The following is a 25,378-nucleotide window of genomic DNA, read 5'->3' on the forward strand; positions in this document are numbered from 1 at the left end:
ATAAGACTATCACCTAATGAATTATGTTATAACCTTTAGTTTGTATACATATGCGCTATGAGTTTACACAGTAAGGAAATCGACTAGCAACACATTTCCCTGAATGTATTGCTGTAGTTAAGCAACACACAATGTGTATGGTCCATGCCATATGCCAAGTAGGCACTGAAACTGGGCAAGAATTTTTAGTGTATTATGGTGTAATACACTAAAAAGCCTAAGTGTCTACTTTACTACATGCTGCCACCAAAACTTCAAAGTTAATGAGCAAACACATGAAAACACACAAATTGAGCATCCACCTAGTAAAATCTGAAATAAGTAGGACATCCAAACAATGTCATTTTACAAGTATAAGCCTAAATATACTTTTAAGCCTAGATCTACACTTAGTTTCTAATTCTTCATTCTAAACTTAAGTGTAGAATTAAATTCCTTTATTAAAAATAGTACTCACACTGGGTAGTGGTGGTGCACACCTTTAATCCCAACACTCGGGAGGCAGAGGCAGGGGGATCTTTGTGAGCCCAGCCTAATCTACAAAGTTAGTTCCAAGAGAGCCAAGGTTATATAGAGAAACCCTGTCTTGAAAAACAAACAAAAATAGAATTTACTATTTCCTTATTAGAAAGTAAAACACATATATATTATGAAATAAAAAGACAGAAGGAAAAAAATCATCTATAATATTATACAAAAATATGAGGCCCTGGATTTGATTCTCAGCAAGTTCAAGGAAGGAAAGGAAGACCAGTACTAACGTCCTGTACCATTTCTATCCAAATGTTTGTCTGTACTCAACATTCTCACCCTGTCTCATTTTTCCTTATCACACACAACTTCTCATCTCAGATTCTGGTTATTTACTTATTTAATACATACTTCCATACTAGTAGAGAAGTCCCCTGATAGATCTCTATCTTTATTTTCACCAACATAGTACCAACATTTGTTAAATAAACACATATATTTTTAAAATTAACACTATAGAGTATGAAATTGTATATCATACTTTTTTCAGGTAAAAGTTTTCCCTAATTTTCAGGTACTATTCAAACATAATTTTTTTTAAAAGAATGGCTGTATTTAGATTCAAGCATTCCCGATTAAGGGATATTAAAGATTACTTACAATTATTTTGAATTTCTAAATTATGTTGATACAAAAATAAATTGCTAACTATACTTTCACATATTTTTTTAGAACAGCATATTGGAAATTAATATACCTCTTGGGTGGGACTTTTCCTTCCACCATTTGGAAGTACTGATGTCTTTTTTTCACTCACAGTTTTAAAGGATGCCAGCTGGTGACGTGCCTGTTTCATAGTTTGACTAAGCTGCCAGGGAAAGGTGGAAAAAAGAAAACAAAAACAGGTTAAAGTCGTAATAGCAAACGCACTGCTGTTCCAACAGGAAATCAGGTCTCTATTATTAAAAGATGCCAGACTTAGGACAAGAGGATTACTCACAAAGGAGACTTTAATCTACTGACAGTGCTTTAGAATATTGCTGCCAATATTCTAAGGTAAAACTTGGTAACTTTATGACTTGATTTAAGGTTTATTAATCAAATCTATTTTAAATTATATATATCTTTTATACATAAAATGCCAACTATCTAAATATACTTAGAAATTATTGAGCAAGTACATTCCTTACCTTTATTCATCTTGCATTAATGTTTTTATTACTCCTTTCTATAAGACTCCATACCTAGTTTCCCTAAAACTCTTATTTCCTTATTTACATGAATCTTTTCTATTCCTACCTCACTTTAAACTAACACTAGCCTTTTCTCAGATTTCCTTTTCATCCAAAAACTTTCTAAAATATCCTAAATATCATTTCTTCTGTTGCTGGGATAAAAATACCCTGACAAAGGCAACTCAGGGATTGAGGTGGAGGTGGGAATAGTGGTTTATTTCATCTTACAACTCCAGGCTATAGTCCATCATTGTAGGAAAACCAAGGCAGGAAATTCAAAGAGCTAGTCACATTATAGCCAGGAACAGAAAGAAATGAATGCATACATGTTCACTTGATTCCTAGCTTGTAATCAATTTGATTTCTCCTTTCTTGTTATAGTTCAGAACCCCTTCCCTAGGGAATGGTGCTACCCTCAGTGGGCTTTTCCACATCAATGAACTTAATTGAAACACCCTCCACAGACATGAGCACAGGCCAACCCAATGCAGATATTCCCTCACTGAAACTCTCTCCCTGGGTGATTCTAGATTGTGTCAAGTTGACAATGAAAGCTAACTGTCACATTAAGTTAATGTAGAATGCACATGTATATTAAAGAACCAGTTTGTTTCAGTTATTCTAAGAAATAACTGACATGTGACCATCAAATAGTTTTATATTTACTCCTTATTCTAGTGATTTTAGTACATGATTATTTTATTTTACAATCGCACACCCTATTTTATCTCTCTCAAATCTTCAAAAAATGTTCACTTAGAAAAAAAAGAAACCTATGTATCTTTTTATTTTGGGATAAGTAAGGCATCGGGTAAAGGGCAAACATTTCCACACTAGTTAAAGGAATTATATATAGCAAGGCTAGGAATACTTCTAACACACTCATTACAAAAATGCCACTGGTATCAGATCTTCCTTGAAGAAAACTGTGACTTACCAATATAATAATCAGTACTACATAATTTTTACTAATAATGATCTAATGATAAAAACAAAAAACACTCTTACTACCAGACCTACGTTCCATAGTAATCTTCTCTCCTTAGTCCTTGCTTCTAGAGGTACACTTCTAGCCAGATAAAACATTTTGAAACATCACTCTTTAGTCCACCAAAAGGAAGACTTCTGAATCAAGTGCAGAGTGGCTACAGAAATCAAGACAGTCATTCACAATGCAAACATACGTTCTGTGCAGTTGGAGTTAAACAACATAGAGTGAGCCATGTGCTGCATTATTTACTGTCAAGTAAAATAAGTTTCAATGACCCAATGGATTACTAGGCCAAGGATTCCAAATGTCTGTTGTAGTCTGTTGTAAAGCATCTAAAAACAGGTGTTTAGAATCTTCATTTCCCATCAATTACTAATTTGTTTTAAAGTCTGAGTCATAAGCAGGTTTTTCAACTGGTCTAGCAGCCAGAAAAAGCACCAGGTTCTGTTTCTCTTTCATTACTCTAACACTTTGCCAAACTTCAACCTTGTGAAAGCCTTTTCAATGACATTTTAACAGTCTGAATACTGGGCATCCGAAATACTACACCCCAATCCCTGGAACTCTAAATGACACCTTTTTTCTCTCTTTTTCCTCCTTCCCTTTCTTCCTTTTGCTCCGGTCCCCACTCACTCAGGCCCATGGGTTCTTTATTTGTTTCTCATTACAGATAGTTGTGAGCCACAATGTGGTTGCTGGGATTTGAACTCATGACCTCTGGAAGAGCAGTCGGTACTCTTAACTGCTGAGCCATCTCACCAGCCCTCCAAATGACACTTTCTAAGGCAAAAAGAGCCCTTGCAGATATGGTTAAGAACACTAATATATGGAAACAATCTCATATTATCCCCATGGGCACTAACTGACATCACAAGTGTCCTTGTAAAAAAACATTAGAGGGAGATTTATCAAGGAGGAAATAATGTGAAGATGTAGACAAAGGTTGATACAAGAAAAGGCATGGCAGTAGATAAACACCAAAAGCTGGAAAAGTTAAGGAACATATTTTCTTCTAAAATCTGTAGGTGTGTAGCTCTGCTGCTACCTTGATTAAGATCAAGTTTAGATATCTAGCATCTAGAACCCTGAACAAATACATCTCTGATACTTGAAGCCACTTAAGTTGGGTAATCTGGATGTACATAACACAAAACACAGAAAATAGCTATTACTAGTATAAAATTACTTAACAATGAAAAGAAACTAATATAAAGGAACACTTGTATTGCAAAATATTGGTAATTACTATGTGTACATTTATATGAATATGTTAAAAAATATATTCAAAATACAAACTTTAAAATTATCTTTTTTATACAAACTCATTCTTTTACCAGCTATTACTTATTAGTAACAGACTTGGACTAAATGATTAGTCAAGACTTAAACTTGTTAGATGGAGCTGATTGTAGTGGCATTCATGCTTGCAATCCCAACACCTGGGAGATTCCAGCAACAGGATTGCTGCCATCTCAAGGCCAGCCTCTGCTAAGTAGTAAATTCCAGCAAAGCCTCAGTTATGTAGTAACACTGCCTCAAAACAAACAAGTAGAATCCTGAAATGGCTCAGCTGCTCTTAGAGCACATATTATTCTTCCAAAGGGCCTGAGTTTAGTCCCGGCCCCCCAAGTGGAGCAACTTACAACTGCCTTAATTTTAGCTCCAATGGATCTGACCCCTTCTTCTGGCCTCCATGAACCTCACTTCCCAGCATACACACCATCATAAATTAGATAGTTATTTTTAAAAAAACAAACAATTCCCTAGTGGAAATGAAAAATTCAAAACTGTACAGAAAACCTAGCAAATAAAAAAGAATGAATATAACTCCAGATTAAAAAAGGAGTTGCAGCTACCACCCGCCCAGTTCAGCTAAGCAAAATCATAATATAGTAATATTATAAAGAGAGGTTATAGGATAGAAAGGTACATTTGTAATGGCAAGAGGGAAAGAAAAGAGAGCCAAATCCTCAGCTTTCCTAATGGGACATCAACAACACTCTCTACCATATGCTTCTGTGTGTTAACAGTTTCCTCTGAGATTGAAATATTCGGTCCCCATCCTGCAGGGAAGTCTTTAAACAGGATGCTAAACAACTCAAAATAGCTGAACTGACCAGATTCACTAGGCCTCTCCCAAAGTAAGCTATCAAGTCTGAGCATCTACTTCTGACCAAAGCTGAGATGCACAGAAGTGACCAGAGACTCAAACAAGCTAACTAGGATGAGGGTGAGTAGCCTGTGTGTCGAATCTCCCCAGCTAAACGTTTTCTCACAGAGCAGCTTATAATTTAGAAACATGAATGTTGCTACCAAAATATAAAACTTAAAAAAAAAAAAAGAAAAGAAATAGTTACTTTTGAGGAGGGTGAAATGGGCAGAGTATTTCTGTTTTTAAAATACGGGTATTACATACACCTTATTCTTTTATCTGTGTACACACTACACACACATACTATTTCATTTCAGACCTTAGGCATATCCTAGAGAATACAAGCCTAGGTTTTCTTCCATCCAATAGAATCATCAGTCAACAAACATTCACTCACACCTACTCTTAAAAGGCAGTGTCCTTTGTGATAAAGGGCCATTTCTAGCGCCTTCTGCGGAAAACAAGTATTTCACAGGCTCTACTAAAGGTTGACAGCCTCCTGCCCAGCCTTAGCTGCTTGAAACAGTGGCTAAATAGCTGAATATCAAGCAATACAGGTCGTGTTACAGTGTCTTTTACATATAACAACAGAAAAGTCTATTATGCTCAAAAACAATTTTACTAGCAAAAAGACTTTCGCCTGATGAAATAAAAAAATTATAGTATATAAACAAATGTTGATTTAAATGTCAAAATTTAGACCAGTATTATTATATTACAAAACAAATTTAAAACAGTCAGCAAGTATACAGAGTAAAATTTAATAATATTTAATATATTTTTTAGCTCTTTTAATTTGTTCATGTAATTCTGCCCATTGGAAAGACAAGAATTTATACATAACTGAACTAAAACTAATAGTACTATGTAGGTCATAGATAGGGATTGATATTTATAAAATGCTTCCCTACTTTGTTGCTATGGAACTCATTATCAATTTAAGATATGTGCAATACCATAATAGCTAGCCAAAGTTGTACTTATTTAAGTATAATGCAAATTATACTGATTTGTGTGTGTGTGTGTGTGTGTGTGTGTGTGTGTGTGTGTGTGTGTGTGTAGGGGAGTGAGTTTGATGTAAGGTCTCACATAGTAAACTTGATACTGGCTATGTAGGACCAATGTGCAATCTCTTCAGTACCAACTGTGTATATTATTGATGCAAACTCTTCTCTTGCTTGGGTTAGCCTGAATTACCTGAATGGTACCTGTGGTGGTTTGAATAAAAATGGTCCCCACAGGCAAATATAGTTGAATGCTTGGTGTCAAGTTGATGGAATTGGTTGAGAAGGGGTAGGAGGTGTGGTCTTGAAGGAGGCATGCCATTTGGGGTGGACTTTGAGGATTAGAAAGCCCAAACCACTCCTAGTTAGAACTCTCCTCTCTACCTCTTCTCCCTGACTGCTTGCCTGCTGCCATGCTCCCCACCATGATGGTCATGGAGTCACCTCTGGAACTATAAGCCCCAACAAATGACTTCTTCTCTAAGTTGCCTTGATCATGGTATCTTAGCACAGATATAGAAAAACGAGACAGGACCTTACAGATAATTTAAAACTTATTTCACATCATTTAAGTATCTAAAGGGCTAGAGAGATGGCTAAATGACTAAGAGTGATGTTTTCTCTTTCATAGGACCTGAGTTTAGTTCTGAGCACTCACATCAGGTGGCTGGCTCACAACTGCCTTTAACTCTGGCTCCAGAGGATCTGATGTCCTTTTCTAGCCTCCTTGAACCCACACATAGACATACATAACCAAGTAAATAAAAAAATCTTAACTACAAAAGCAATTATTTCCAGGAAAGATAAAGAATAGAAATCTGGGGCTGGTGAGATAGCTCAATGGGTAAGGGCACTGATTGCTCTTCCGAAGGTCCTGAGTTCAAATCCCAGCAACCACCCATTATGAGATCTGACACCCTCTTCTCATGTGTCTGAAGTCAGCTACAGTGAACTTATGTATAATAATAAATAAATCTTAAAAAAAAAAAAAGAATAGAAATCTGGTGGCATACTGAGGGAATAGAGACAACATAGGATGTAAAAGAATGAAACTAAATCCATGACATTCCTGCATCTAAATAAATAAATAAATAAATAAAATGGATCAAATATAAGATCTTTATATGAGACCTAAAATTCAACTGTTAGAAGAAACCACAGGAAACACTTCAAGGTTTTAAAGAACTTTTTAAAAGCAGTCCAATAGCACAGAAAATACTTCTAAGAATTAATTGACAAATGGGACTGCATGATACTAAAAAAACTTCTATATAGCATAAGAAGCCATCAGCTGGCTACTCACCTGGCAGAGGATTGCTACCTGGAATCTATAAATAACTGAAAAAGTTACACCCTACAATAAGGGATCTTGTGTAAATAAATAAAAGGACAAATGAACTTCAGACAGTTCTCAAAACAAAAAATACAAATGGCAGGAAGTATCTTTTCAAATGCTCAAAAGTCTTAGGTATCATGAAAATGCACTTTAAAAAAAGAAAAACTGCTCTGAGATTCCATCTAAACCCACTCAGAATGCTGGCAAAGATGTAAGAGGGAAGCGCCATTATATTTTTGGTAGAACATAAACTGCAACCACTATGGAAATATAAGTTGGAAGTATCTCAAAAACTAAAAATAGAACTAACAGTGATCTAGCAACAGCATTTCCGTGAATACACCCAAAGGAAACCAAGTCAGTATGTCACAGAGAGTGACACAGCCGTTTTATTACTGCACACTATTTACAGTAGCCAGGATAGAAGGCCTGCCTAATAAGCATTTATCAATGAATGAAGAAAATACATAATAGATATACACATTGGAATTGTATAAAAAGGAATTCATAAAAAGGAATGAAATGCCATTTGCACGTGGGTGGAACTGGAGATCACCATGCCAAATGAAACAAGACTCAAACAAATGCATTATCACATTTTCTCTTATATACAAAATCTATGTACACACAAAATTTGTGCACGCACATGTGCATGTGAGCACCACATACATACACACAATATGAAAGGAAAGGGGATTAAGAAAGAAGAGGAGGTCTAAGAAGGAGAGAAGAACAAGAGGATAATAAGGAAAGAAACAAAATACCACATTTTCACTTCTATAGAATCTAGGTTTTAGAGAGAGCAAAAGTGGGGAGAGAGAAAAAGAGAGGCAGACTAGCAAAAGGAAGGAGGATACAGTAGAAGAAAGCAATTAAGAGCAAAATATAACAATATACGTAAAATCTCATAATGAAATTAATATAGTATATTAATTATATACTACCTAAAAAGTTATTTTTAAAAACCAAGATAGCAAAATCTTCAATGAGAAACAGAAAACTAAAACAAACCATGATAGTCTGAAAAGAAACAGCGCTAAACTGTATAGTCTAAAGATGAATGTGTTATGGTAAGAATGAAAATTCAGTTAAATGAAACAACCAAGAATGAAACCATAGCATAGAAATCTGTAAGGATAAATATCTGTACTAACAAAAGGAGCTGTGGCTACTAGTTTCTGTTCCTAATTACATTTGGCCATTCAATAGGTAGGGGATATCAAGCATTAGAAGGAGGTTGGATAGTAAGACAAAGAGAAAAACTAGCCAAAACACATTTTTAAAGATTTTACTACAGTTAATTTATTATTGTTGGTTTTTTTTAGTGTGTGCATGTGAGCCAATGCTTGAAGGACTGAGGACAACTTGTGGGAGTTGGTTCTCTCCTTCTAACATATGGGTCCCAGAAAACAAATGCAGGTCATTGGGCTGGTGCCAAGCACCTTTACCTGTTGAAACAAGTGTCCCTACCAAATCACAGTCGAAATATGAAGGCCAGAAGACCATCTGCAGAAATTGACTTTCTCCTTTCACTATGTGGGTCCTTGAGATTGAACTCAGATCACTAGGCTTGGCAGTGAGTGCCTTCCTACACTGAGCCACTGGCCGCTAAAAATGTTTTTATTTCATCTTTTAAAAAAATATTACAATTATTTATTTCATACACTTGAGTGTGGTTTTGCTTTTGTTTTGTTTTTTTGTTTTGATTTTTGTTTTTTGTTTTTTTTTTTTTTAGGATTTATTCATTTTAGTTTTATGTGAATGGGCATTGTACCTGCATGTATGGCTGTTAGCCATGTGTGTGCAGTACCTGCAGAGGGCAGAAGAGGGCATCAGATTTTCTGGAACTGGAATTACAGACAGGTGTGAGCTGCCATGTGAATGCTGGGAATTGAACCTGAGTCCTCTGGATGAGCAGCCTTAACCTATGAACTAACTGCCTTTCTTCCTTCCTTCCTCCCGTCCTACCTTCCTTCCATTTAAGGGAAGTGTAATTAAGTTAATAAAATTTAAGCATATTACCCAGATTTAGCATTAACTCCTAGACAAACCTGCTTTTCCAATAACCCTCTGCATCCTGTGGTTTGAATGTCAAATGTCTCACATAAGCTCATGTTTGAATATTTGATCCCTAGCTTGAGGAAGAAGGTTATGAAACCTTTAGAAGATGGAGCTTTGTTGGAGGAAGTAGGTCACCGAGGTGACCTTGAGGTTTTAGCATAGCTGCATTTCCTACAGACTTTGCTTTTTGAATGCAGGCATAATGAAAACAGCCAGCCTCCTCCTCCTCCTGCCACCATGCCTTCCTTGCCTGCTGCCTCATGGACTACTGCCCTGACCTATAAGCCAAAGTAAAATAAGCCTTTTCTCTAAGTTGCTTTTGTCAAGGTATTTTATCAAGGCAACAGCAAGATAATTAAGACAATAGCTGATGCTTGTATTATCACATATAGTCCAGATGCCAAAACATTTTGTCCTTTAATATTTAAGCATCAGATAAGCTTTAAAACCCAATGCTGGCCAGGCATGGTGGCACTCCCAAGGCAGAAGCAGGCAGAGGCAGGCAGGTGTCTTTGACAGCCAGGGCTGTTACAAAGAGAAGCCCTGTCTTGAACAAAACAAACTGAACTGAACTAAACTAAACAAAACGAAACTAAATCTAATCAATGGCAGAGGCTGGAGAGACAACTCAGCAGTTAGGAGCACTGACTGCTCTTCCAGAGGGCACTAGTTCAAGTCTGAGCACCCACAATAGCTCACAACCCTCTGTAACCCCAGCTCCAGGGGCTCCAATGCCTTCTTCTGGCCTCTGCAGGCACTGTACACACATAATGCATAGACATATACATACAGGTAAAAGACCCAATCATATTAAATAATAAAATAAAAACCCAACCCCGGTATTCTATTTTTCTACAGCTTAAAGAAACAAAAACGGAAATGTTCACTAACATTCAGAAACTAATTGTGTTTGCCATTATTTAATCAGTCCTAGATAAAGCAAAGGAGTTAATGCGTCAACAGTTTCATTGTCTGGTTTCACAACGACATCTAGTGGATTAAAAGTGCAATAGCAATAGTAAGAATAAAAACCACTACTGGCTGTGTGGGCAAAAGTTCATAGGACCAAATTAATAAGTCACCCAACATCCTTTAGTAAGTCAGCCCTTTTCAGGAAAAAAAAAAAAAAGCAGGGGAGAAGGTATAAAAACTTTTAAACTTTCATTTCATAGACTTTCACTTCATAAACTAAGATTCTTTATAACCTGATTTCCTACCTCACCTCATTTCTGTTCTTTTCCTTCATAAAATACCAACTGGAGACTTCATCACTTATTGTAGACAAAACCGAGCATATTACAGATTCTACACTTTTTACTGTTCTTATCTCTGCAATGCAAATAACCCAAACACTTCACTTTAGCCTCAGGCAGATTTTGTTGAATGAGGGGAAAAGTAGCCATATTTACCACCAAAATATCATTAAAAACAAACAAACAAACAAACAAACAGTCTCTAGGCCACTCTGATGGTTTGTATATTCTTGGACCAGGGAGTGGCACCATCTGGAGGTGTGGCCTTGTTGGAATAGGTGTGACCTGGTTGGAATAGGTGTGTCACTGTGGGTGTGGCTTAAGACCTTCACCCTTGTTGCCTGGGAGTCAGTCCTCTACTAGCAGCCTTTGGATAAAGATGTAGAACTCTAAGCTCTGCCTGTGCCATGCTTGCCTGGATGCTGCCACTCTCCCACCTTGATGATAATGGACTGAACCTCTGGACCTGTAAGCCAGCCCCAATTAAATGTTGTTTTTTATAAGACTTGCCTTGGTCATGGTGTCTGTTCATAGCAGTAAAACCCTAACTAAGACAGCCACATACTAACATTCTTCTCCTCTGAAACATCTTGAGCCAGGCCCCTACAGTTCAAATCATCCTCAGCATGACTGTCTTTCACGATCCTAAGAGGACGGCCCATTAAGTTCCACTTAAAACATTCAACTGCTTTTCTAATCCAAAGTCCACATTCCTCAAACAAAAGTATGGTCTTGCAGGCCTATCACCAATACCTCAGTCTCTGCTACCAAATTCTGTCTTAGTTAAGAGTTTCTACTGCTCTGAAGAGACATCATGACCACATTAACTCTTATAAAGGAAAACATTTAATGGGGGCTGGCTTACAGTTCAGAAGTTTAGCAATTATCATCATGGCAGAAAGCATGGTGGCATGCAGACAAGACATGGTGCTGGAGAGGTAAATGAAGAGTTCTAACCTGGATCAGCAGGCAGCAGAAAGTGACTGTCACACTAGGCATGGCTTAACCATTTGAAACCTCAAAGCCCTACCCCAAGTGACCACTTCCCCCACAAGACCACACCCAACAGTGCCACCCACTATGGGCCTTTGGAGACCATTTTCTTTCAGATTATCACAGATTCCAATGCCTTGCTAGTGGCAAAGCCTTCCCTTGATGAGTTCAGAGGGATTGTTGTAGTAAAAATTAACTGGGGGTTTCTACCCCACCTTAGATAATTTAGTCACCAGAAAAAAAGACCCAAAACCTTTATAATAAGCCTTAACAGTATTATAGCTGAGCAGATATGAAACACTCTAAACTATTTTGTCTCTTTTCCTGTCAATAAACCCAAGATATGACTTGCCATGTTCCATCTGGGCTGCTCTTGCTCTGATTGGCCAATCCCCACGGCCAGTTCTCATGGTCCTATAACCTATAGTGTCTTCTCTCTTCACCTGTCTCCTCCTCTTTGCCTCTGCCTCAGAACCCAAGCCCCAGGAACCAAAGCCCCACCTACCTCTCTTCTGCCCAGCTATAGGCTGTAGGTATCTTTATTTAACCAGTAGTTTTAGATTAAGGAACAAGATTACATAGCGACATTTGGTGTACATGAGGATTTCCTCATCCCTGAAGCAACCAGATCTTGGGGGTCAGTATTTAGCATCACAATACATAGCAACAGACCAAACCTCAACAAGGGATGGCAAATCCTTTCTCTGGTCCATGTGCAGATATTTATAATGTATGCAAAAAAAGTTTAACATAGCTTCCTCCTGCTCCCCACTGATATTTATGACCCCAAAACTGTTACCCTACAGAGATAGCTCCTGAAATTAGCTAAACATGCTTCCTTGGTTCACCTGTATACCATAAGCCCTGCTTCCTCAATTCAGCTGTATGCAATAACACACCTCACTGTTCAACTGTATATAATAAGCACACTGAATGAACTTCAGAGAGTTTAACTTGATCACAGCTTTTCTGTTCATGTGTCCCTATATACCTGTCTTGCTGCCCTAGTTAGGTCAATCCCTGAAGCTATTCAAGGACTTGAAAAAGCACATTAACTTGGAGTAAAACAGCTTTTGTTTTCACGTGGTCATTGTTTTCCACATTGACTTTTCTTTTCTTCACACTATCCCTAAATATGTGTTTTCAAGTAGAATGAAGAACAATTCTTAAAGCAAAGGTAAACAACACATCAGCAAAAGCTCAGGCATCCAAAAAAGGAACTAACTGGATGGGAAGAATGATGCTTCTCACAGGGCTTTAATTTTTAAGTATTAGCTACATTAAAAAGGTCACTTAAATTTTTTCTAAGTATTCTGGATATGTTAAGAATTTACTAGATTATTACCTGACATATAGTACAGATACATTTATTGTGATAATTAGTTTAAAAGACAAAACTAAGAGAAGCAAAAAAAAATAATACTATTTAACTGTATTGAACCTTGGCATCAACAGTTAAGATTATTTCTGTCTATAGCAAAAAACTGACAATTACATATAGAGAGCACAATTCCAGTACAATTGGAAAATTTGATGTTCTTTGACTCAAGACTAATACATTTATAACTAGGTTTTTGATACCTTTCTTTAGACAGTTCTACAATGTCTTATCAAAAACAAATGAATGTAAAAAGTATATTCATAAATAAGGAATATATTATGGTTCATGTTTATAACTCCAGTACTTGGGAGATATAAAGATGATGACTGTGGGTTTCACATCAGCCTAGGCTACACAGCAAGACACTTTCAACCAACCAGCCATTCAATCCATAAATAAACAATTTTTGAAAACTGAAAATAAACACTATCCCACATTTAATAGATAAAAAGTGGCAAAGAAGAAACAGTAGTAGTAGCAGTAGTAGCAGTAGTAGTTTGACTTGGGAAGAGAGCTCAGCTGGTAAGAGCTGGCTGTACACCTGTGACGACTAGATAGAGTTCATGCCCCAGAACCTATATAAAAAGCCGAATCCCACATCTGGGAGTCAGAGATAGGGAATAGGGCACCAAGTTCAGTAAGAGGCGGTGCCTCAATATGTAAGGTAGAGAGTGACTGAGAAAGACAATTGATGATGCGAATCTCAAGCCTACACATGCACACACAATACACTCACACACACAAGAAAAAAAGAAAAGTCAATAGGTCAACTCCTAATATCTATTTTATACCCTGAATACATTATATCTATACATTAGAGGACTGAAGAGAAACATGAAAACAGAAAATAAAATGTACCTGTACTTACAGCTTGAGCTTGTTGTTGAAACACCTGATTCTGATTCTCTCCATCTTCTGTTGCATCACCAAGCACCTGGGAAGTGGGTAACCTAAACCTTCCAACAGCAGCATTCAAATTGCTAGGGAAAACACTTGTCCTTTTAGAAGTTAAATGTGCCAAATCTGAATACCGCATGGCTATAGAGCCTTCCTTTTCGGCCTACACAAAGGAAAAAGGAGGGATAATGAGACGCTACTCCATTCTAACATAAGTAATACCTTCTAGCAGCCATAAAATTTTCAGTTTGGACAAATGAGTAGGGGCAGGAGGCCTTAGCTGACGGAGGAACAAACATGTGATAATAATTTAAGTAGGCTATCTCACCTAGTTCCTATACAATCCTATAAACTTAAGTATCATATCATATTGTGATAGCTAATTGTGGCTGACACCTTGATTACTTCTGGAGTCAACTAAAAGCTAAGCAGATGAGCACACCTGTGAAAGATTTCTTTGATTGGATGATCTGAGGTATGAAGACCCACGCTAAATCTAGGCCACCTTCTGGTGGCAGCCCACATAAAAAATATGGAAGAAGAAAGCTTTTGGTTTCTTGCCTCACTGGCCAGCTCATCTATCCTGTGCTGACTCACTGGTATTAGAAGCAACTTCTTTGGAATTCCAACCCAGACTAAAGAATAGCAGCTCTCTAAGGATCCTCTGGGACTCTAGCACCAGACTGGGACTGCAAAAATATCCAATCCCATGGATTGAATGACTACAGGATTCCTGGCCTCTCCATCGGAGACAGACATCGGACCATAGCCTGTAAGTCACTCTAATAAATTTCCTATCTGTTCTGTTCGTCTACAGAACCTTAATACACATATCATATATACACATATATGTATATACATACATATATTTATGTAACTCTGTGATATATGATATATGCATATATACGTATCATATATTCATATCATATATCACATAGAGATACATAAATCATACTTATGTATACGTTGATGATTTTTTTCTGTTTTGACACAGGGTCTCATTCTGTATAGTCCAGGTCTGGAACTCATAGTACTCCTCCTGCCTTAGCCTCCCACATACTGAGATAATAGGGATGAGCCACCATACTCAACATTTGTCTACTTTAGAAATAAGGAAACTATTATGCAATTAGAAAAGTAATTAGCCCAAGGTCACAAAGTTAGGTGACAAAGATAGAATTCAAACTTAAATCTGTACCTAAAATCCTGACCTTTTTTTTTTTTTTTTTTTTTTTTTTTTTACACTTTAGTGAAAGGGATAAAAAGCAAGTTGGAACATAACAGAAAAAAAAAAAAAAAAAAAAAGGTTTCTCTACACGAAAATTGGTTATACACAGTAGAAATTTGGATTTTAACAACCAGCATCAAAAAGTGATCGTGCTACAGTTTCACAGCGTGTCCATTCACCCCACCTCACTTCAGAACTTACTGCTTTGTAAGACTTGTGAAGTTGTTGCTTTTTCTTCAGCTTAACCCGCTGATTGACCCGGTGCCTGACTTGTCTCTGAAAATGTCTCAGAGACTCTTGCTTTCTTCGTTGCTGTTCCTTTATTTCCTCTTCAACTGCGTATGCTGAAGTCTTTTAAAAAAAAAAATAGAACGTGGACTTAAATGTCATCCATTTGGCCCATGAGGAATGTCATGAATGCAGAGAAGTTAGCATATTATTGTGAAGAAGAAAAACTCAGTTCTAAAATCTGCTCTCTCCAGAAGAGCAAGGAAATGACAGCTCTAAACCACTGATCTAAGTGTAGTTAGGGAGTCCAGTATCACAAAAGAACTGACTACTCTGAGACTCCCAAGTTGGAGGGAAGCACAGCTAGCCAAATTAGCCTTATGGTATGGAAAGATATCCAGCCAGCCCCCAGGTATACTAACCCCCCAACTCAAAGGCCACATACATGAAAAAGTCTACAAAGAATGAAGGACTTTAACATCCAGACCCAGTAAGATGTCTCAACTATCCAGTTACTTAAGCCTCTCAGCTGAGGCCCAGGACACTGAAGCAGGTAAGACATGCCGCATTATCCTGTGTAAACTCCTGACACACAGTATTACATGCTTCATGCCACTATGTTCTCATATGATTTGTTATATAACAAAAGATAAAGGGAGGGGGCTAACATGCAAGAGAAATCATATATAAGACCACAGTGATTTTTTTCATAATAATTTAGCTTACCAAATTAATTTACCAGTAATTTAATTACCAAAGAGAAATGAATTTCTGAAGCTGTGAGGCTTTTACAAACCTTGAAATGTTAAGTTTTTCTTTAGAATAGGAATGTCCTTAAAGTAGACAAGCCTTAGAAGTAACTATTTACTCTATCTCTGAATTGACAGTGCTGGGGCTGTACGTAAGAATGGATTCCCAATGTTTTAGTAATAAAGAGTTCTACCAGATGCTTGACTGGAACTGATTGTAGAATATTTATAAGGAGAAAAGGAAACAATTTGTATGTGTTTCAAGACTTTTAATATTCTGACTATGTGAGAACTTAAACTATTTTTAACAAAAAGGGTGTTATAGTAAAAGATTTTGAGCAGTATGATACTACTGACATTAGCTCTAAAGGTGTCTTAGTCCTTAAAAAGATATATTGGGGCAGTGAGATAGCTCAGCAGGTAAAGGCCCTGAAGAGCTGAGTGCTATCACCAAGCTCCACATCATGGTGGGAGAAGAGAACCAATTTCTACAAACCTTCACACCTCTGCACTACAAATAAGTAGATGGAATTAAAAGTTTGCTAAAGTATACTGACTTCAGTAATAACAGAACTTCATACCAATTCTTATTTACTGATTCCTACTTCACTCACCCAAGGCGTTCCTCTCCTCCATTCCCCATTACTAAAGAAATTCTGATGTTATGCCTCATGTCTAAATTGTCTTAATTTATTCTAATTTGTTCCTCTCAATCTAACCCTAACCCTAATCTCTCCCTAACCCTTAAAACTTTGAAGCAATTAATCTAATCAAAACAGCTTGTTTATGGAACTTATCTATAAATATTAAATAGTGAATAAAGTTTTCCCATGACTTTCTATAGTTTCCTACTCCCCTTATCTTCAAATCCTGCCAACCTCCATCCTTCCACTAAACCTTCCCCTCCAACCGATCTAATCCACCATCTAATAGCCACTTCCTTATTTCTTACTGTCTTCAATCCCCGTAATAGGAGAGTCATCTCATATCTACTTATCCAGATTCTTTTAAACTTTCCCAACCAACCCAGTCATATCTTTCTTCTTTGATTAAGAGAGATATTATTCTTAGCACTTCATCACATGCAGTCCAACTTTTAAGTTCCTTCCTTAAAAGGTAGCAAAGTAGGCATAAATCAATGACTGTGTAACTATATACACTGAACATAAATAAAATTAACTTACTATATTGCATATTAACATTTATAATTGGGGGCGTTCATGTTTTGGGGTTGTTTCGTTTGAGACAGGGTCTTTAACTATGTCTGACTTGGAATGAACACCCTATACAGACCAAGCTGACCTCAAATTCAGAAATCCACCCATCGTTGCCTCCCCAGTGCTAGAATAAAAGGCATGTACCATTCTAGCCATTTATAATTTTATAATATTACTTTTATCTTTTATGTGTGGGGTGTTTTCCTTGGGTGTTTGTCTATATATTACATGTCTGTAGTGCCCTCAGGGACCAGAAGCTTTAGATTCTCTCGAACTGGGAGTTAAAAAACAGTTGTTAGCTGCCATATGGGTGCTGAGAATTATGAAAGAGGAACCAATTCTCCTAGCTGCTGAGCCATCCATCTCTCTAGCTCAACATTTTTAAAATTTAGTGTGTGTGTGGGGGGGTGGTGTTTGTGTGTACACTGCATACATGTATGTACAAATGAGTACATTTGATGGTATGATCTCATGTGTTCATTAGAAGACTTTTCAGGAGTTGGCTCTCTCCCTCCACCTGGTTTTGAGGCACAGTTATAGTGACATTTTGGAGTTTTTATTTCTTTTAAAAAAACCACACAAATATTATGAGAATGTGATTTCATTTTAATCCTAGATGTAGAGATTATAGAGCTACTTCAGACTGTCCACAGCAGGTGACTATGATATGCCTTGTGTCTAGCAGGGACATGATTTTGCCAGCTGCAGATAGTTTCTACAATTGTGTGACATTTGGAATTCTGAGGACTTTTCAGAGGGTATGGTATACAAATGCTAGGGCCCTGAGAGGCATTCTGGGTCGTTGGTTAGTTGGTTGTTGTTTAGGGTTTGTTAGGTAGTTGTGTTCAAAGAAGAGACAAGAAGCAATTAGATATCCTGATGACAAAAGATCAAACTTGCCACAAGGAACTCCAATCAGCACAAAGTAGTCTAGCAATAACGCTGCCCCCTTCTAACTCCTGACTTAACTCAGGGGTCTCTTTCCTTTCTCCCCTATCCTTTTCCTTGTTGTTGTTATCTAGTGTCAGGGGGTTGAAAGGTTAGAAAAGAAGGGATGGAGAAGGGTGAAAGAAAGAAGGACCCACAAAGTAGCAGAGACCAGCTACACAGGGTCTCTCTTATCTCTGCGGCTTCATTCCAGGTTCATCAGGGTTGCACACAGGTATTTTTACCTGTAAGCTACTGTCAAGATCCTTAATTAATATTTAAATGTCTTGTTTCTCCTCTAAAATCACCCATGTTAAGTACCTTGTATATTCTAAGAACATTGTATATTTCCTACATTCCACAAATACTATGTATTACTATGTACATTAGGCAATATTATTTAATTTTAAAAACAAGGGGTGTGGAACATGACTTGCTCCCTATGCACAATAAAATTTGAAGAAAAAGCTAAGGAACAGTTTGTTGAAATACTAAACAACTGTGGGCTGGAGAGATGGCTTAGTGATTAAGAGCACTGACTGCTCTTCCTGAAGGTCCTGAGTTCAAGTCCCAGCAACCACATGGTGGCTCACAACCATCTGCAATGAGATCTGATGCCCTCTTCTGGTCTAAGACAGCCACAGTGTACTTACAAATAATAAGTCTTTTTTAAAAAGAAAGAAAAAAAATACTAAATAAAGCCAAAACAAAAACCTAGCAAAACCACTCTCATTTGTTAGCAAGAGAATCAAATATTTACATGTGTAAACTTTTTAAAGGGCATTTCTTCATCTGAAATGCTTCTACCCTGAGTGTACAGCATTTCTATTCCTTCACAGACAACGACCATAGTTCCTCATTCGTTCAACAACTACATCCTAAGGACCTACTTTACCCCAAAACAAGAATAAACAGGAAGTTCCTTGTCCCCGTGGAATTTACAACTTCCTCAGAGTCTATCAGGATTAACCTCTTTCTTTTATTTTCTTATTTTCATTTTGTCTGTATCTCCATTTAAAAACTTATAAACTCTGAGGAACTACTTAACATTTGAAGAGTGACCAACTGTCATTCTTCTTATGTTACAGTGTCGGGAAATTGTACACAGTACCTATGCCATTCACAGCAAACAACCATGTTTGTGAAGTAAACTAGCTACTTGCTGGTATGTAGTAAGAACTAAGTTAATATTTGATTGTGTCAACCACAGATGAAGCAAGTTTTGGAAAATACATATTGTTGTATAATTTTGACGCAAGAATATAATCTGTATCAGAATGGAAACAGCATCCTCCTCCAGCTGTTCATCTTTAAGCACCAAAAATTTAGAGAAGGCTAATAAAAAAGGCTGGCAGCGATCACAGTAACCTGGTCAACTGACACTCACATGTGCTGGAATTCCCGACCAATTTGGTGAGGCAGGTTCCACCCAAGCCCCAACTGGTACTATGGCCTGGTTCCTCTCAGCCAGCACTGCCAAAACGTCCTTGCTCTTCGTGGGATTTAAAGCCAGGGGCAATTTTGTGGGATTCCGAGGCTTCTTGAGGGGCGCCATACCTCCTGGCATTGACTTCTGGTTAGAAGAAAAGAGAAAGAGGGACAAGGCTTAAGACGAGGGGGAAAGGCGTAAAAATTACTTTGTAGAAGGAACGGAGATGAGAGGACGAAAAAACAAGAATTCACTTGGGAGATAAAAGCCTGCCCAGAGGTGATCATGTGCGGGCGCTAAGGGCAGGGCTTGAGTCTGAGATGACCGCCGGTGGAAAAGCGCCGGCTCACGGCAGGGGGCTGGAGGGGAGTCTAAGGCCCGGGCCGGAGCCGGGGGTCCTAAGAAGCCTGGGCACAGGAGGTGGGGGGCGTCTGAAGCCCGGGCAGGAAAGCGGGGTCCTGTGAGACTCCAACAGTTGGATGGGAGACCTGTGAAGCCTGGGGCGTGCCGCGTTCCGGACCGTCTCGCACACAGACTCAAACTCCGCGGGCTGCTATGCAAAGGACAAACAGCAAACTGCCACCCCGGGACCCACGCCTGCCCTGCCTCTTCCGCATTCGTCACCCGTCCTGGGCTGGGGAGGCAGGAATCCGAGCGCGGGATTACGTCACTTCCGCTTCCTGCCCTTTGGTTGGGGAGGGCTAGAGCGGGTTGTTGAATACCGCAGTGAGCTTAGCCTCGGCCTCTCTGTGGACGCTGGCGCTGTAGTCTTCTCAAATCTCAAAGTGAGAGGTCTGACTTGATGAACAGGCGAGTAAGCGTTCACCGCTGAGGAAATCTCGGGAAAAAGCACAGCAGGTCTCAACCTGAGGGTCGCTACCTCTCTGGGGGTCGCATATCAGATATCCTGCAATGAGATATTTTACATTACAGTTCTTAGCAGGAGCAAAATTACAGTTATGAAGTCGCACCCAAATTTTATGGTTGTAGGTCACCACAACGTAAGGAACTGTATTAAAGAGTCGCAGTATTAGGAAGGTTGAGAACCACTAGGCTAGAATATGTTGCCAGTGGGTCCTTGAGAAGCAAACCAAGCCAACAATCAAGCAGACTGCGCTTTTATGCAGCCCCTAAGGTTTACAACGCTATTTCGTGATTACCTTTGACATGTTCTTGTGTGTGACCATCACAACTCATTAAATGGTCTCCATCTCTACTCCAAACACTGCTTGGGATATTTCATTAAACCCAAAAGACATACCAAGGTGTATATGTGTGCTGGGGGTTGAACCAAGGGCCTCTGGCATTCTAGGCAAGTGCAGCTTAGTAGCACTTAATAATTTTGCTTTTAAGTTAGGGTCTCACTAAGTTGCCCATGCTGGACTTGAACTCACTATGTAGCCCAGGCCTCGAACTTGCAATCCTCCTGCCCTAGCCTTCCCAATGGCTGCTGTTACAGACAAGTGTCACCCTGCTTTACTTCAACATACATTATTGCAAGCATTTTATATATCAGTATGTTTTCTGGGTACTCCAGATACTCCCAGTGAACAAAGATCCCTTTGTTTGGAGAATTTAAAATCCACTGGATAATTTACACTGACATTGATTGATAGGACATTTCCAGAGAAGACATCACTAGGGCAATTGAAGTTGATCTTTGTGTTTTGTTTGTATTTCATTTTACTCAGTACTGGAAGTTAAGCCCAGGGCTTCATACATGCTAGTCAAGAACTATATACCCTGCCAACTTTTTTTAAACTAGACTACTTTTAAACAGAGACTATATATGATCATAGAACAAGCCTTTATACTCTTCAAGGGAGGGTTTTAGGTATATAGTTGATTGTTTCACAGCTTTTAATGGGATCTCCTAGGTAGTTCAGGTTCCTCCTGCCTCAGCATCCCAAGGGCTGGAATAACAGTCACAAAACATCATACCCAGGTATAGGATGATTCCAGGTAGGAGCTGGAGAGATGGTTAATTAAGACTGCTTCCTGCTCTTCCAGAGGACTAAAGTTCATATGCCAGCACTCATGGGCTCACACTCTCCTGTAACTCCAGCTACATGGATCCAGTGTCCTCTTTTAGCCTCCCTAGGCACCTATATACCCCCCACATACAACACACACACTGTCTTCTGGGTAGAGAATGAGCATTAATGTGGGAGCACTGACTGACTGGGAGAAATGAAGGAGGCTGATTAGAACAGGATGAAGGGGGTAGAATGGAGATGAGCATGCCAAGTCACATAGAGCATGTTGAGTCCTATAATGTGTTGAGATGGAGCACCATCAGAGAACTGTGAGCTAATGAGTACTAATTTTTTCTTTAAAAAAATTCCATATGCTGTCTTGAGAATTAGACAGAAATAAAAATAAGTGGGGAAAGGCTAGTTAAGAGGCTACAGCAATTGCCCCACTATGACTCCCCCCCCCCCAAATCTCATGATTTGAGAAAGAAAAGGCTGAAGTCTGGTGCTAGCCATATAGGAAACATGTTTCCCGGAAATCAGAAATAGATGTCCGAGAATGCCAGTAACTTATCAGACCACCTTGCAGGAGATAGGAGCTGAAACAATTATGGGTCAGTAACCATACCTTAGCCAGGATTCTTTGATTATGCCTTCTGTTTAAACTTTATCCTCATGTTTGGACCCCTGGAAGATGGACCTCTTTGTCCCTCTTCCCATTGTGACCATAGTGAGTACATCATTTCTGCTTTTCATTCATGTGACTTTTAATTGGCTAATCAAGCCCATGTGGCCAAAGCCAACTTGTTAGGGCAGTCTAGGCATAGTCTCTGACCCCTAACTCTGGAAACAAGAAAACGGGTCTTCCGGGGTATCTGGCACCCTCTTCTCATTTCTGTGAGCACCAGACACAAACGTAGTGAACAAATATGCATGCATGCAAAGCAACCATGTGTAGTCAATGAACTGAAAGATGAGAGCATTGGACAAATTGTCCAGGAGGTCTGAAATTGCTGAAAAAAAAAATGACAAACACAGGTTAGTCATTGTCAGGAACAACAATCTTTAAGGCATTTCAGAAAAAAAAATAACTGGAGATTGATGAATGTAAGTTGGAAAGCAGTGAGTGGTATAGTCAGATGATACAAAATTTAATATTAAGGACCATGTTAAGAAAAAGCCAGGGGTGGTTAAATATAGTATGGAATAGCGAGAAAAAAACCCATCCTGCCTCCACCGAGGTGGATAATGGTCAGAACAGAGTCACTTCTTGGGGACAGAGAGATTAAGTTATACACACACACACTCATAATTTGGGAAAGATGCTACTAAGTAGCTCCTTGCCCACCCCAAACATTTACCTCAAATTCTTTATTTTTCCATTAAAAGCTAGGCCAGAGGTTTTCTAAGAACTGATAAATCCAGAGAATTCACATCAGAGACCCAGCTCATTTTCTAACCTCTTCTACAAAGCTTATATTCTACCTGGCAGGGATTGGTTGTTTAGAAAGAGAACTGTTGATTTAGAAAAGTACATCTTCAGAAGTGTAAAATACCAAGTTCTGCTGACAGCAGAGTGTGGAGTCCCGGCCCTGGAGCAGCCCTCAGCAGAGTTAAATAATCCTTTTTCTGCAACTGGGAATCCCTGATCTTGTCTGCACAAAGCCGCAAGTCTTTGTGTTCTTGGCAGCAGTCCACCTCACACAGAACCAATTGTTCGTTGAACACCAGGGAGAACTTTGCTCTTTGGTCACTACTTTCCTGTTTGTGACTCACTGAACCATAGTTGTGGCAATATAGAAAATTCGGTTATATTTAATTCCTCAGAGCCTGTGCCAAGGAGAAGCTCTGTAACAGTAATAAACCCTCCTATCCCAACTCTTAGAGGAACAAAGTGTTAAGAGCCTGTAGTCAGCCAGATGAGTAATACCCATGTTAACCTCTTCCCCAAGTTTGGGCAGGGTTACCCAGCGCTAACCAGTGTTTTGGTTGATGTCCTAAAAGCAGACCAAAATGCTATCCATCATTCTTCTTCCTCCCTCACCATTTCCAAAGGTAACCTTTCTAACTAGAAGAACTAGAAGCGTTCTCCAGCTTGCTGGGCAGGCCAGGTTTTTGCGGTAGCATTTCAGTGAAAATGGCATCACAAATGGCACCCAGTTTTTCTAAAAGGCATCTGCTTCAGTGCTTTTTTTGCAAAAGATTCTCTAATTTTATCATGGACACCGGAATCTTTCTTTCTTTCTTGGTGTATTATATATGAAAAATGAACATAGGGGTCTCAGTGTCTTTCCATACTTCCAAATATATATCTAGGACAGACAAGAAATGCATAGCCCAGAACCTTGTCCAGGAAAGGCTTGTCACATATTGGGAATATTGTAATCTCTTCAACTGTTTGCTTCTCAACTTCTCCCCTCCGATGATGTGAGATATGGAATCTGTATTAAGATTAGCTCTCGGGGTTGGAGAGATGGCTCAGCAGTTAAGAGCACTGACTGCTCTTCCAGAGGTCCTGAGTTCAAATCCCAGCAACCACATGGTAGCTCACAGCCATCTGTGATGAGACCTGATGTCCTCTTCTGGTGTGTCTGAAGACAGCTACAGTGTACTCACATACATAAAATAAGTAAATCTTAAAAAAAAAAAAAAAGATTAGCTCTCAAGGCTATCCCAATGGCAGATGTTCTAAATAGAAGGACCAAAGAGTAATTTATTAATAATACAATTAGAATTAGTATTCTTTTGTTATTTATAACACAGAAAAACTCTTACTTGAGTGACTGGTATGTAGAGGAAAATAAAGCAGACAAGCAGAAAGAATAAAGAAGCTTAACAGATATAGGAACTTTGTCTTTCATATAAAGCTAGTTTTGGTCAAAATGATTTTTATCTAACTTGGATAATACCTAGATTTTATCTAACTTACTTACTATACTTCAGACACTTTTAAAAGTTTTTTTCCTTGTTTGTTTTGTCTTGTATTGCTTTGGCTAATCTCAAAATTGTTGTATACACAAGGGTGTTTTTTATTATCTGATCCTCCTGCCTCCATACTCTCTTAAGTGCTAGCATTATAGGTGTGCACTCTTACACCTGGACCCCCCAAAAAAAAAATTACTCTTACTGTATAAATTTCAATCATTGAAGATTCTTTAAAAATATTTTACACACTCTAAAAGTGATATTGAAAGAAGAATAGAGGAATAGGTAAGACACGGTCTCACAAAGCCCAGCCTAGCATCAAACTCACTACATAGCTGAAGATGACCTCAAATACCTGATCCTTCTCATTATATCTCTGAAGGTCCAGCTCAGAAGAGGAATTTTTCAATTGTAGAATAGGGACTGAGCAGATGGCTCAGAAGTCAAAACTCTTGTCCCAAAATAAAAAAGATCAGCGTTCAAACCCTTAAAACTTGCATAAATGCCTGCTAAGCCTGATGGTTCACCTGTAATTCCACCTTTAGATGTCAGAGACGGGAGCCACAGAGAAATCTGGCTAGCAAGACTAGCCACATTGGTGAGCTCTGGACTCAGCTGAGCAACCCTGCCTCAAAAGAATAATATAGAAGAGGGATTGAGGAAGATTTCCAATATGAACCTAAAGCTCACATATACACATTACAGACACATGAAAAAGAAGAGGAAAATACAGAGTAGGTAGCAAGGCACTACAGATACTACAGGCAGTACAATAACTTATTTAAGAAATTTGAGGGGCTGGAGAGATGGCTCAGCCATTAAGAGCACGGGCTGCTCTTCCAGGGGTCCTGAGTTCAATTCTCAGCAACCACATGGTGGCTCAAAACCATCTGTAATGGAATCTGATGCCCTCTTCTGGTGTGTCTGA

General features: G+C 38.6%; 1 protein-coding gene across 4 annotated transcripts in view; it reads right to left on the minus strand.

Annotated features, from left to right (window-relative positions):
• The window catches only part of Ccdc15 (coiled-coil domain containing 15), a 71,664-nt gene extending 51,511 nt beyond the window's left edge, over positions 1-20,153 (minus strand). For all 4 annotated transcript variants that reach the window (XM_085844527.1, XM_085844526.1, XM_085844524.1 and 1 more), the window contains exons 1-5: positions 20,041-20,153; positions 19,511-19,696; positions 15,204-15,353; positions 13,746-13,937; positions 1,229-1,339 (exon numbers count right to left, since the gene is read on the minus strand). In XM_085844527.1, the coding sequence (XP_085700653.1) occupies positions 1,229-1,339; positions 13,746-13,937; positions 15,204-15,353; positions 19,511-19,690 (633 nt within the window). In that variant the 5' untranslated portion in view covers positions 19,691-19,696; positions 20,041-20,153. The remainder of the gene's footprint in view (positions 1-1,228; positions 1,340-13,745; positions 13,938-15,203; positions 15,354-19,510; positions 19,697-20,040) is intronic.
• Positions 20,154-25,378: the final 5,225 nt, after the last annotated feature.

The sequence above is a fragment of the Mus caroli genome, unplaced genomic scaffold (assembly GCF_978045245.1).
Source record: "Mus caroli unplaced genomic scaffold, Mus_caroli_1 scaffold_11, whole genome shotgun sequence".
Taxonomy (NCBI): Eukaryota; Metazoa; Chordata; class Mammalia; order Rodentia; family Muridae; genus Mus; species Mus caroli.